The 13,401-nt window shown below is 40.8% G+C and overlaps 1 protein-coding gene across 1 annotated transcript in view; it reads left to right on the top strand.

The window, feature by feature from the left end:
* COL21A1 (collagen type XXI alpha 1 chain) overlaps positions 1-13,401 on the top strand; it is a 384,255-nt gene that overhangs the window by 235,858 nt on the left and 134,996 nt on the right. The window contains exon 11 of the mRNA XM_075864141.1: positions 8,576-8,629. Within this exon, the coding sequence (XP_075720256.1) occupies positions 8,576-8,629 (54 nt within the window). The remainder of the gene's footprint in view (positions 1-8,575; positions 8,630-13,401) is intronic.

The following is a 13,401-nucleotide window of genomic DNA, read 5'->3' as shown; positions in this document are numbered from 1 at the left end:
GTGATATTAATAGGGGTGAAATATAGGGGGCAGTAATGAGTAAAGTGCATAAATAAAAATAAATGAATAATTGGGTGCCAGTGCGTGACACTTGGAGGGATGGTGTGTAGGTCATGAGGTGCAGCGTGTATAACCAGGTAGAAGCCTATTTGTAACGCCTTGATAATTCATAGAGTGGGCTACCCTGCTTACTATGCCAAACAACAGCACACCATACTCTCCTAGCATCATAGACCCGGCTGTGTCCAAAAGAAGCAAATATAAGTAAGAATGAAAAATACCTGGGGTATTAGTAATCATTTTGGCCAAAAGGACGCAAGCTCGCAATCCACGACAAGGATCCCCAGTCTTGCGAGTCCCTAACTCCCTAACTGGAACTAAATGTTCCTGATACACAAACCAAACAGATAAAAACAAGGGGACATATAACAAAAAAACACAGAAAAAGGCCATACTTACAAATGGACACAGACAGGTCAGAAACACTGCTGAAGGAGAGAGTGAGCAGGTGCTTTAAATAATAATAGCCACTCATGCTATTATTATTTAAAGCACATGCTCACTCTCCTTCAATAGTGTTTCTGACCTGTCTCTGTCCATTTGTAAGTATGGCCTTTTTAGGTGAGGTGAAGGGTACTACCTGGGTAGCATCACACTGGTTGTACCTCTGAGCCAGGTCTTGGACCTGTAGGGAGAGACCCTGCATTTGCTGAGCCGGGGCCTCAAGGGGATCCATAGTAGAGTCAGGGACCAGGGTAAGAAAAGGTATAGGGCCTGTGATTATGTAATGAATCGGGGTAGGGAGACGACAGGTGAGCCCTAATCTACCCTCAACTCAGTCCCTGCCTACTTGCACGGCCCATCCTAAGTGACGGCATACAACTGGGCGACGATCCCTACGCTCAGTAAGTGCAAGACAGACAACACAAGACAAGGGCACACAGAAGCAAAGGGGAAGTAGGGGCAGTTGCCCACGGAAAACCGTGAGCAACAGGCAGAGGTGAATGAGCCGAATCAAACCAGGAGAGTACGTAGTAGCAAAACAGAGCAGGAGAATAGTCAGGCAAGCCAGGGTCAAAAAGTTACAGCCGTCAATCAGGTAAATAGCAGAAATAGCAGAGCCAGGAAACCAGAGAATCACAGGCAAGGAACATGCTGCAAGTGAGGGTATAAATAGACCAAGGGCGGGAGCTAGAACCGTCAGGCCAGGCTGTGATAGGTTCTCCCTCTCCTCAGCCTGCAAGCCTGAGTGGTAACAGATCGCGTCACTCTAGCAGACCTTGGAGCTGATGAAGGCTGATTAACCCCGAGCGTCAACACAGAACCTGTGTCAGGCAAACCCTTTACATCATGTTTTAATCTTGCCATATTCTGAGTGATTTATTACTTTTTTATTTTTCTGTCGGCTTGTTTTTTGTGTGACGACCTGATGTTTTTATTGGTACCATTTTGGGATACATGTGATTTTTTTTGTTTATTTTTTATTAAATTGTTTTGGAGGAAATGCAGCCAAAAATAAGCAATTCTACCATTGTTATTTATTAAGTCATTTTACGGAGTTGCCACGCAGGATGAAGAACATAATATTTATATAGTTCAGGTCATTACAAACATGACAACACTGATTATGTATAGTTTTTTTCCAATAATAAAGTACTTGATCAGGGAAAAAAGTTCAATTTTTGTTTTTATTTCTTGAAAAATTTAATTCTTTTAAACTTTTAAATAAAATCTTAGTCCCATATATTACAGCCAGCTCCCGCTGTTAATAATGCGGGCTCATCCTAAGACTGCGATACCCGCGAGTCATAACAGTACAGCAAAACGCTTCAATCGCTTCACACCCATGACGTACCTGTACATCCTGGGACGGTAAGCAGTTAATGGAAACAGGATGCACCGGTGCTAAACTTTGAGTGTCATAGAAAAGAGTCTGAATACATATTTAAAGGGAACCTGTCACCAGCATTTCACCTATTAAACCGACTATACCTGGTGGTAGTGGGTGAAAAATCATTTCTATATAACCTATAATTATCTTCTTAGTTGGCTCTGTAGCTTTAGTATTTAGCTTTTTAGTGTTCCCGCACCGTATGCTAATGAGCAGAAAAGAGTCAGATCTTCATTTGAAAAGAGTCAGATCTTCATTTGAAAAGAGTCAAATCTTCATTCCTCAAGTCTTTCTGAGTTTACCCCGCCTCCTTACTTTTGATTGACAGCTCCTCACCTTCCCCCAGCACACAACATCCCGCGCTTGTGCATTGATGTCCTCCTCTAGTGTGTGCGCACAAAGGCACTCTGGATTATTACGATAAAAGGCGCGAAACGTTTGCAGACCGTTATTTACAGTCGGAGGAGGAGTTTAGGAGAGGGGATAACAGCAATGAACTTTTTATAGCAGCAGCTAGTGAGGGAGAAGTAAAGTTCAATAGGTGAAATGCTGGTGACAGGTTCCCTTTAAATGTGATATTTTAGTTTATTTTTTTATCAAATTTGCACATATTTCTACAAACCTGATTTTGCTTTGTTATTGTAGGTTATAGTGTGCAGACTGATAAGAAAAAAACTGGAATACTATGCATTTTGGAATAAGTCTGTCATGTAACAAAATATAAAATAAAGGTCTAAACAATTTCTGAATGCACTGTAGATACAGTAGAGAGGCGGTTGAAAATTGTGCACTTTTACACCTGTGTAATATTTCCCCTCTGATGCTATGAGGCTGTGTATTATGTTGTTTTATTTGTATAGTGTTATATCAGTTTTCATACTGCACAATATTCTGAAGTGCTTATAAAAATATGAAAAAATAGGAAATGTGTCCATTAAAAAGACACAGACTAAAAAACTAAATATTCATTACAGGATAAAACAATATGTTACTCTCTACTCATGATGAAGTCAATCGAGAGTAACACCAGTTATAAATACAGAAGTAGCCACCTTTATCTTGACTCTTAACACATTAAACACACACAGTGGCAAGAAACTTTAAGGGCATGGCCAGACGTGGCGTATTTCTGCAGACACTGTCCACATCAATGCCGCACATAATCTGCATTGCAGATTCTGTTGCGGCTTTGCCTAAAATGTGCAGTAAATTGATGCGGATTAGCCGTTGCGTATTCAGGTGAAGAGTACATCCTGCTGTCTTTTAAAACATTTCATCTCAGTCTGGCTATAGACCTTGAAACACATAGGTCCAGCCAGAATGAAGAAATATCCTGTCCGTAAAACCAATCCGCAACGCAACACACATAACATCTGCGGATTTCATTGCGGAATTTTGAATCTCCATTGAAGTCAATGGAGAAATTCCGCAATAAGTTTGCAACAAGCCCGCAACAGCCAGTGTATGCTGCGGACACCAAAGTCCGCACTGCAGCCTGTGGTCCGCAGCAGAGTTTTCCACCACGTGTGCACGAACCTAACTAAAAAGGTATAATATAACCGAAAGACACAGCATGGATCTGGTCAGCCCAAGGAAAGTACAATGCAGCCGTCAGCAAAAAATCTGATCAAGTGTGAGCTGGATCCTGGGGCGTGTACCCACAAGGCATCAAAAACATGTGAATATATAACCTAAAGAAAAAGACGCCAATGAACTAGAAATGTAAGAAAAATAGAAAAATACTTTATTGAAAATGACAAATGGATGTACAATAATTAAAAAGAATCCACAACCAACAGGTTAAAAAAGACATACAAGCCATGCAACTCACAGCAATGAGCAAGCCATATAGGCAAAAAAATAGTGATAAATGCCTAGTGGCAAAGCCTATCACTGTATACATCTATAAGTTATATCCTGTCCACAATAATTAAACAAAATTAAAATTAAATGAGCATGTGCCATGTGGAATGGTATAAGGATAAATAGCAAAATGCATGTGAAAATAACAACAGAGAATAGATAATATTGACAAATGAAGCAATATCAAAACAAATTGCAGCAATAAAGCATACCCATGATAGGTCGAGGACTGAGTGCACAGCAAGATGTCTGCACAGTCAGAATTTTAATTTTGTTTAATTATTGTGGACAGGATATAACTTATAGATGTATACAGTGATAGGCTTTGCCACTAGGCATTTATCACTATTCTTTGCCTATATGGCTTGCTCATTGCTGTGAGTTGCATGGCTTGTATGTCTTTTTTAACCTGTTGGTTGTGCATTCTTTTTAATTATTGTACATCCATTTGTCATTTTCAATAAAGTATTTTTCTATTTTTCTTACATTTCTAGTTCATTGGCGTCTTTTTCTTTAGGTTATATACTAACTAAAAAGGTGTGGAAACCAATGCAGAAAATGCCCGCTGCGGATTTCCGCAGCGGATTGGCCGCAGCGGAATTCCAGAGCAATTCCGCCACATCTGGCCATGCCCTAACTTTACTTTTTCAATTGATTTTTTATGGCTTTTGTTGTGTGGTATCAGGCTGCAGCAAGTTTGCTACATCTGTAAGTATATATCTTTCCATTTTTATCAGTTCTCGTTAAAATATCATGAGCAGATAAAGAGTTACATATAACATATTTATATTCAATGAGGTATGGGATTGACAATGCATTTTGCATTGTAAGTATGAATTAGGTTTGTAAAGTTTCCACTGGCCCCGTGCCTTTAAATACTGTGGAGTGAGCTTATCTTAATAAAGCTAGTGAATATTCTGGGCACTTTTGTTTCTATTTAGAAATGATAATGATTGACTCTGTGTGGTCTCATGGCGGAAGATTATGCAGTAATACATACGAATAAGCCAGCTGGAAGGATAAACTTCCAATGTGGGCAAAATTGTACTCCGAGTCTAATGCTTTGGAATTTATAATGAAATCAGTGGCAAACTCACAGATGTACAATGTTCCTTAAGGTTTCTCAAAGTTTGCAACTTTTTTTTAAGGCCAGGATCACACACACAGCTTTGATGCATTTTTTGTGGCAGTTTTTGGTTACATTTTTTGAGCCAAATACAAAATTAGGGCACGTTCAGACGTCGCGGAATTGCTGTGGAATTCCGCTGCGGACAGTCCGCAGTGGAAATCCGCAGCAGACCGTTTGTCTATTGGTTTCCACACCTTTTTACTTATCTTCGTGCAGACATTCCGGAAAACTCCGCTGCGGACCATAGGCTGCAGTGCGGAATTTTCTGTTCGCAAGCATACACTGGCTGTTGCGGACTTGATGCGTACTTGTTGCGGAATTTCTCCATTGACTTCAATGGAGTTGCAAAATTACGCAATGAAATCCGCAGGTAATGTGTGTTGCGTTGTGGATTGCTTTCAGGAACAGGATATTTCATCATTCTGGCTGGACCTATGTGTGTCGAGGTCTATACTCAGACTGGGATGGAATGTTTGAAAGAGAGCAGGGTGTGATCTGCATCTGAATCCGCAACGACAAATCTGCAGCATTTTACTTAACATTTTAGCCAAATCTGCAACGGAATCTGCAACGCGGATTATGTGCGCCATTGATGCGGACAGTGTCTGCGGAATTCCGCCATGCCTGAACATGCCCTTAGGGACAAAAGAAAGGAGATGTATGAGTCTTTTCTTTATACTTACAAATAATTGAGCCAAAAACTGCCAAAAAACGGCATCAAAACTGTGTGTGTGATCCTGGCCTTATTGTGTCATAATTTAAACCACATGTTTTTTAAACGCAAAAGCAAAACTGCTGTGTGAACATAAAACAAGTTGGATCTGCAGTCAACTACAAATTATATAAGATGACATTAACGAATAAAGCAGTTTCTGGTGCAGATTTTTGCTCTATTTTATTTTTAGCCAAACACAGGAGGGGACACAAGAGCAATGAGATGCATCAGTCATTTTTTGTACCTTTCCTTCCACTTGGATCCACTTCTGGCTTTGAAAAAAAAGGAGCCAAAACTGCAACAAAAAAAACATATGTGACCTAAAAATACTTTATTCCAATTTAATTGCAGCTAACATCTGCATTTTGAATTTATTTCACTTGTAAAAATGCACAAAGAAAAGCTAGAAAAGTCACAACAAACCGCCATAGTTAGGGCATGTTCACACGGGACAAATTTGTTACCTACATTTCTGTTAATGTTCTATTTATCTAAATGAGTTTGCAAAAATGCACACAAATGGCAGCTCTCGGAAATTTCTGCAACAAATAGAGAATAGTCTGTGTATCTGCAACCATAGGAAACAGGTAAGTACCACGTATCCACTCTGAGGGTATGTTCACATGTAGCCTAAATTCTGCGGATTTTCCACAATGAATTTAGTTGTGGAAAATCCACAGCATAATACAGTAGCAGCAAAGTGGATGAGATTTGAACAAATGCTGCGTAAATGCTGAGCATAAAAAAATGCTCAGAAATTGACCTGCAGTGCGATTTTTTTAGTCCGCAACATGTCAATTGTATTTGCGTAAACGCTGCTCATTTGTTGCGGGTTTTCCCCATTGAATTCAATGGGAAGGTAAAACCCACAACAAATAGCAGATGTTGCATTTTTTTGAGACGGAAAAGTAGTATTCTGCCACAAAAAAAGCAACTCAGAAGAACAAAAAAATCTTATACTTACCCAGAATTCTGTGTTTCTTCATCCAGGCCGGCCTCCTTTGATGACATTTCACCCTATGTGACAGCTGCAGCCAATCAAAGGCTGTAGCGCTCACATGGGATGATGACACCCCCCTGTAGATAACGCCATACAGCGTCCCCCCTGTAGATAACGCCATACAGACCCCCCCTTGTAGATAACGCCATACAGCCCCCCTGTAGATAACACCATACAGACCCCCCTGTAGATAACACCATACAGAACCCCCCCTGTAGATAACGCCATACAGACCCCCCCCCAAAAAAAAACCAGCCTATAGTTTGTCCTACAAAAGACATGCATCCCCAATCCACAGGATAGGGGATACATGTGGGATTGCTGGCAGGGATAAGGAGAACGGAGGACCGAAAGTCCCCCGAAGTTCTCCATGATGAACCTCGGACTTCCGGCGTCTACGTAGTTCAATAAAAATGAAAGGAGCGCTGGTCACGCATGCCCACAAGCGCGACCGGTGCACAAGTCATTTCTATGGAGCTGCAGACAGACCCCGGAAGTCCGAGGTTTGTCATGGAGAACTTCGGAGGACTTTCGGTCCCCCATTCTCCTTATCGCTGGGCGTCCCAGTGATCACACATGTATCCCCTATCCTGTGGATAGGGGATGCATGTCTTTTGTAGGAACAACCCCTTCAGTGGCGTCGCGCTGTAGCAGCCATAGCAGCTGCTAGCGGAGCCTCCGGCCATGGGAGAGGCCCGTGCCGGCAGGTGGCACAGGCCCCATCATGCTGCGGGCCCCGTAGCAGCCACTACGGCTGGCGGAATTGCTGTGGAATTCCTCTGCGGACAGTCCACAGTGGAATTCTCCAGCGGACGTTTTTTACAGTTGTTTCAATACATTTTTATGTAAGTTAGTTCAGACGTTGCGGAAAACTCCGCTGTGGACCATAGGCTGCAGTGCGGAATTTTCCCTCCGCAGCATGCACTGACTGTTGCGGAGAAGAAGCGGAATTTTACTGCAGATTTCAGCCTTTGCAATGCAAAAACTGAAAACTGTGGCAAGTCCGCTGTCTTTTTTGCAACGTCTCAATTACCTGTGAAATATGCAAATGTTGGTGCAGTTTCGTTGCATAAATGTCACAAATCTGCACCAACATTTGCAGCGGAAAAACTCTGCCACGTCTGGCCATGCCCAAACACTTCCTTTAAATATCAGCAGGTATAGTCTTGGAAGTTGAGATTAATTTGGGAAGATAACGCAATAAGGATGCTTATGCCGCTAACTTACAGCCCATTTCAGCAAATCATATAAGGTAATTATTTAAAGGCTATGTACACTTTAAAAAAAACATTTTTTATTAAATCACTGTTTTTTGTGTTTTTAACACACTTGAATTGACTTTTATTTTTTTTATTTATTTTTTTACTTTTTACGATACATATTTTATGTATCCTGTATACACAGAAGCTATATCGATCTCTCTCAGCCGTTTCCGTCAGTTCAGCTGAACTGACGGCTCGGTTGAGTTCGGGTCCTGCATGCCTCTGACACATAGGATCCAGCTAATATCAATCACATCTAAATGTATTAACTGAGATGTGATCGATATTAAGCGGATTCTGTGTGTCACGGACATGCAGCACCCACTCTCTGCCGAGCCCGTCAGTTCAGCTGTACTGACGGAATCGGCTGAGAGAGAACAATACAGCTTCTATGTGTACAGGATACATAGAAGATGTATTGTAAAAAGTAAAACAAATATTTTATAAAATTCAATTAGAAAAGTTTCTTCAAAACATAAAAAACATTGATCTAATTTAAAAAAAAAAACACATTCAAAAGTGTACATAGCCTTTAAAATATGTAATCACTGGAAGGAATGCAAACTTTTAGCTTTAATAAAAGCATGAATGAACAGGCAAAAAGTGAAAACTATTGTCTTATTTGATACATAATTTTGTATTTTAGCACTCTGTGTGCCTGAGGGCTGCCAAGTAGCTAATAATAATAATAATATGACATTTTCTTTTATAACAGGGAAGTCCAGGCACCTTAGGGAATTCGGGTATGCCTGGTTCACCTGGAGTGCAGGTAATGTTTTCAGATTATCATGGTTATATTAATAATACTAATCATAATAACATAAAGGAAACAAAGCAAAGCTGTACTGTGGTTTCTATAATAATCTGATATGGTTGTATATAGTGTTACACCTTTACATGCCTCATGAAAAATGAACAGATCAGTTTGTAAATCCACAACATCCATTTGTCCAGAACTAGAACAAGAAATAACTGTTCCTTCTAAATGAGCTGTGGACATTGTGTGACTTTAATTTAATTATTGCAATGTGGTCAGCCAATTGTCCTGTTTATACTTTTATTGAACACATATGAGCTTTCAGTAGACCAGAGGAGTGCTGCCTCATGAACTGTCTTTTGGATTTTTGCACTGGTTTTATTAATTAAACTTTTGCTACAATAGAATAATTCTCTAATTGTATCTAAGGCTAAAGGCGCTTTTACACAGGAAAATTATCGGACAAACGAGTACGCTAATTTTCGATCATTGCTCTGTGTAAACAGGGCAACGATAAGCCGATGCTCATTCATAGGCTGATTATATAGTTTATTCTTCAAGAAATATTATCGTTTTTGACAGCACATATCCCTGTGTAAATAGGGAGGTGAGCTGCTGGCTTGATAGAAATAAATGGGGACGAGCGACCGTAGTAATGTTCGCTCGATTCCATACATAGCTCCTTGTGAAATGAGAAAACGAACACCGATCAACGAACAGTCTCGTTGATCGGTGCTTGTTTATAAGAGGACCCTAAGTTCACACATGCGTTGCATAATCCGTTACTCTGATCCGTTTTTAGATTAGCGGATGGGTGCAAACGGACTGCAATCTGTTTGCATGCATTTAACATTAACACCAATGGTAAAAATAACCCATCCTTTAGACATCCATTTTTTTTGAATGGAGAAAACAGTCCTGTATGCACTTTTATCTCCATTATCTTGCAGATACATGAGAGGTTTTAAATGTTTAAATGGGAAATTCAAAGAAAAAGTTCTGATCACATAAGTGAAGTATGTAATCTCTAACCACCACTGATTTACAGAATTTAAGGGCTCGATGGAGAAAACTGCTTAAAAGTTTTTGGCACTGATCAGAGATTTCTGTTACAGGACATCCTAAGCACATTGACATTAGTTGAACTTGATGGACATGTGTCTTTTTTCAACCGTACTAACTATGAAACTATTTAACATGTGAGCCAATAGAAATGTTTCCACATATACTAAGACTATTCTATTGGCTATTTGAATCTCTGAGTAATGCCATAGGATTTTAAACAGATCTGTCAGCTGAATATGAATGGGAGCTTGCTCTCATTGTGCTTGGTGGACTAAGTGGCTTGTGAAATAAGTGGAGTTAATAAAATGGAGTTGAAAAGTGGAGTTAAAGTCCCTGTAAGTACTCTTCTTTTCTTTTACGTTTTCAATTGTTCAGTTTTTTTTTATAGCTGGGATAATGGACAGCAAGATTGGAGGTTTTCTTCAGTGCACAGTTTGCCGTATATATGCACGACTGGAGCCGGAGTTCCACAGTGAATACCTCTGTGGCAGATAAGAGCATGTTGTTCACCTGGAAGCTCGCATTAAAGATCTGGAGGAGCAAAAGGCAACACTGAGGGTGATAGACAATCTTGAGCGGAGCATGCTGCTCACTGAGCACGCATTTAGTGGGGTAGATCTGGAGGGTGAAGGTGTGAGTCAGCATGACCAGGCATGTAGCTGGGTTAATGTAGTTAGGGGCAGTAGAAAGGGGTCCAAGAAAAGGAAGGCCAATGCTGTTTCTGTTATTCCAAGTAAAATAGCCAAGTTGGGGGATGATGCGAGGTTGTCAGTCTCAGAAATGGCAACCCGAGTGGATACTGATCTCCCTAACAGCGGCTAGAACAGCCCAGCTAGCAGTTTGCTGGATGGTAATGCAGGTAAGGCAAGACAATTAGTAGTTGTAGGGGATTCTATAATCAGGAAGAAGGATAGAATAAATTGTCGCATTGACCGCCTCAACCGAATGGTTTGCTTTCGCCCTGGTGCCAGGGTTTGACATGTGGTGGAACTTGTGGATAAATTACTGGGAGGGGCTGGTGATGATCCAGCTGTCGTGGTTTATGTGGGAACCAACGACAGAATACACGTTTGGTGATTGTGTCTTAAGAATAATTTTAAGTAACTAGGCTACAAGCTGAAGGGAAGGACCTCCAAGGTAGTACCCCCTTGCCTTGCGCATCACAGGATAAACACTGGGAGCTCAGGGAGTTGAATGCATGGGTTAAGTCTTGGTGTAGATGAGAAGGCTTTGGGTTCCTAGAACACTGGGCTGACTTTTTATTGGGGTACAAACTGTATTCTGCAGATGATTTGCACCTAAATGGAAGGGGGTCTGCTGTGCTGGGGGAAAGAATTCTAGTAGGGGTGGCAGACTATATAAACTAGGGCTGAGGAGGGAGGTCCCTGTAGAAAATAAAGGGGTAGTTAGGTTAGAGAGGGGTCAGAGTATAATGGTGCGGGGGGGGGGGATAGACTGTGGGGAGAGGATTAGGTAACAGGATAAATGCCCAAATAATGTCAAATAATTAAATTTCTGATACTGAAAGTGAAAAATTGAATAGTAAGTTAAAGTGTATGTTTACAAATTCCAGAAGTCTAGCAAGCAATATGGGGGAGCTGGAGGCCTTGGTACTGGAGGAACGTATTGATATAGTTGGTGTTGCTGAAACATGGCCAGACTATTCTCATAAGTGGGCTGTAAATTGACAGGGTTTTACACTATTTCGGAAAGACAGGGCAAATAGGAAAGGCGGTGGTGTATGTCTGTATGTGAGAAGTGACATGAAGGTGAGAGTGAAAGAGACAATAGTGGGTGAAGATTGTGAGGAGGTTGAAACCTTGTGGGTGAAATTACAAAGGGAGGTAAACACTGAAATAATTATTTTTGGTGTAATCTATAGACCTATCAATTTAACTTAGGAGATGGATGATCAGCTATATAAACAGATGGAGTGGGCAGCACAGGGTTGTACTGTAGTGATAATGGGAGACTTTAATTACTGGGATATTAATTGATGTCATGGTTCAGCTACAACTGCGAAGGGGAGAAATTTCCATGACCTGTTGCAAGAAAATTTTATGGGCCAGTTTGTGGTAGACCCGACTAGAGGTGAAGCTCTGTTGGATCTGGTCATTTCAAACAATGCAGAGCGTGTTGGGAATGTCAATGTTCGTGAAAACCTCAGTAACAGTGACCACAATATAGTTGCATTTTACTTATACTGTAAAAAAACAAACACAGGGTGGCAGGGCAAAAACACTTAATTTTAAGAAGGCCAATGTCCCCAGGATGAGGGCTGCAATTCAGGACATAAACTGGGAACATCTAATGTCAAATAATGGTACAAATGACAAATGGGAGATCTTAAAATCCACTTGTATAATTATAGTGAAAAATTTATTCCTATAGGTAACAAGCACAAACGGCTAAAATTAAACCCCACATGGCTTAAACCTTCTGTAAGAAGGCACCGACAAAGGCCATGCTTACAAATGGACACAGCCAGGTCAGAAACGCTGATGAAGGAGAGTGAGCAGGTGCTTTAAATAATAATAGCCACTCCCACTAGTCTTGAGGGGAGTGGTGTGTGTGGTGCATGGGATGTGTAGTAAGAAATAATAAATGAATAGTGTGTGTGCAAGTGTAATACTATAAGTGAAATATAGGGGGCAGTAATGAGTGAAGTGTCTCAATAGAAATAAATGGATAATGGGGTGCAAGTGTGTGAAACATGGAGGGATAGTGTGTACGTCATGAGGCACAACGTGTATAGCCAGGTAGAAGCCTATTTGTGACTCCTTGATAGTTCATAGAGCGGGCTACCCTGCTTGCTATGCCAAACAACAACACACCATGCTCTCCCAGCATCAAAGACCCGGCTGTGTCCAAGAGAAGCGAATATACGTAATAATGAAAAATACCTGGGGTATTAGTGATCATTTTGGCCAAAAGGACGCAAGCTCGCAATCCACGACAAGGATCCCCAGACTTGCGAGTCCCTAACTCCTTAACTTGAACTGAATGTTCCTGATGCACAGACAAAACCGATAAAAACAAGGGGACATATACAAAAATGGTCCCCGGTTATAGGTGGTGTACCCCAGGGTTCAGTGCTGGGACCACTATTATTCAACTTATTTATTAATGATATAGAGGATGAGATTAATGGCACTATTTCTATTTTTGCAGATGACACCAAGCTATGTACTATAGTTCAGTCTATGGAAGATGTTCATAAATTACAAGCTGATTTGGACACACTGAGTCTTGGGCATCCACTTGGCAAATGAGGTTTAATGTAGATAAATGTAAAGTTCTGCATCTGGGTACCAACAATCTGCATGCATCATATGTCATAGGGGAGCTACACTGGGGGAGTCACTTGTTGAGAAGGATCTGGGTGTACTTGTAAATCATAAACTAAATAACAGCATGCCATGTCAATCAGCTGCTTCAAGCCAGCAAGAAATTGTCGTGTATTAAAAGAGGCATGGACTCACGGGACAGGGATGTAATGTTACCACTTTACAAAGCATTAGTGAGGCCTCATCTAGAATATGCTCTTCAGTTCTGGGCTCCAGTTCATAGAAAGGATGTCCTGGAGTTAGAAAAATACAAAGAAGATCAACAAAGCTAATAAGGGGCATGAAGAATCTAAGTTATGAGGAAAGATGAAAATAATTAAACCTATTTAGCCTTGAAAAGAGACGACTAAGGGGGGATATGATTAATTTATA

This window comes from Rhinoderma darwinii, chromosome 4 (genome assembly GCF_050947455.1).
Source record: "Rhinoderma darwinii isolate aRhiDar2 chromosome 4, aRhiDar2.hap1, whole genome shotgun sequence".
In the NCBI taxonomy this organism is placed as follows: domain Eukaryota; kingdom Metazoa; phylum Chordata; class Amphibia; order Anura; family Rhinodermatidae; genus Rhinoderma; species Rhinoderma darwinii.
Note: the sequence above shows the minus strand (reverse complement) of the source record. Positions and strands in the feature narration are given on the sequence as shown.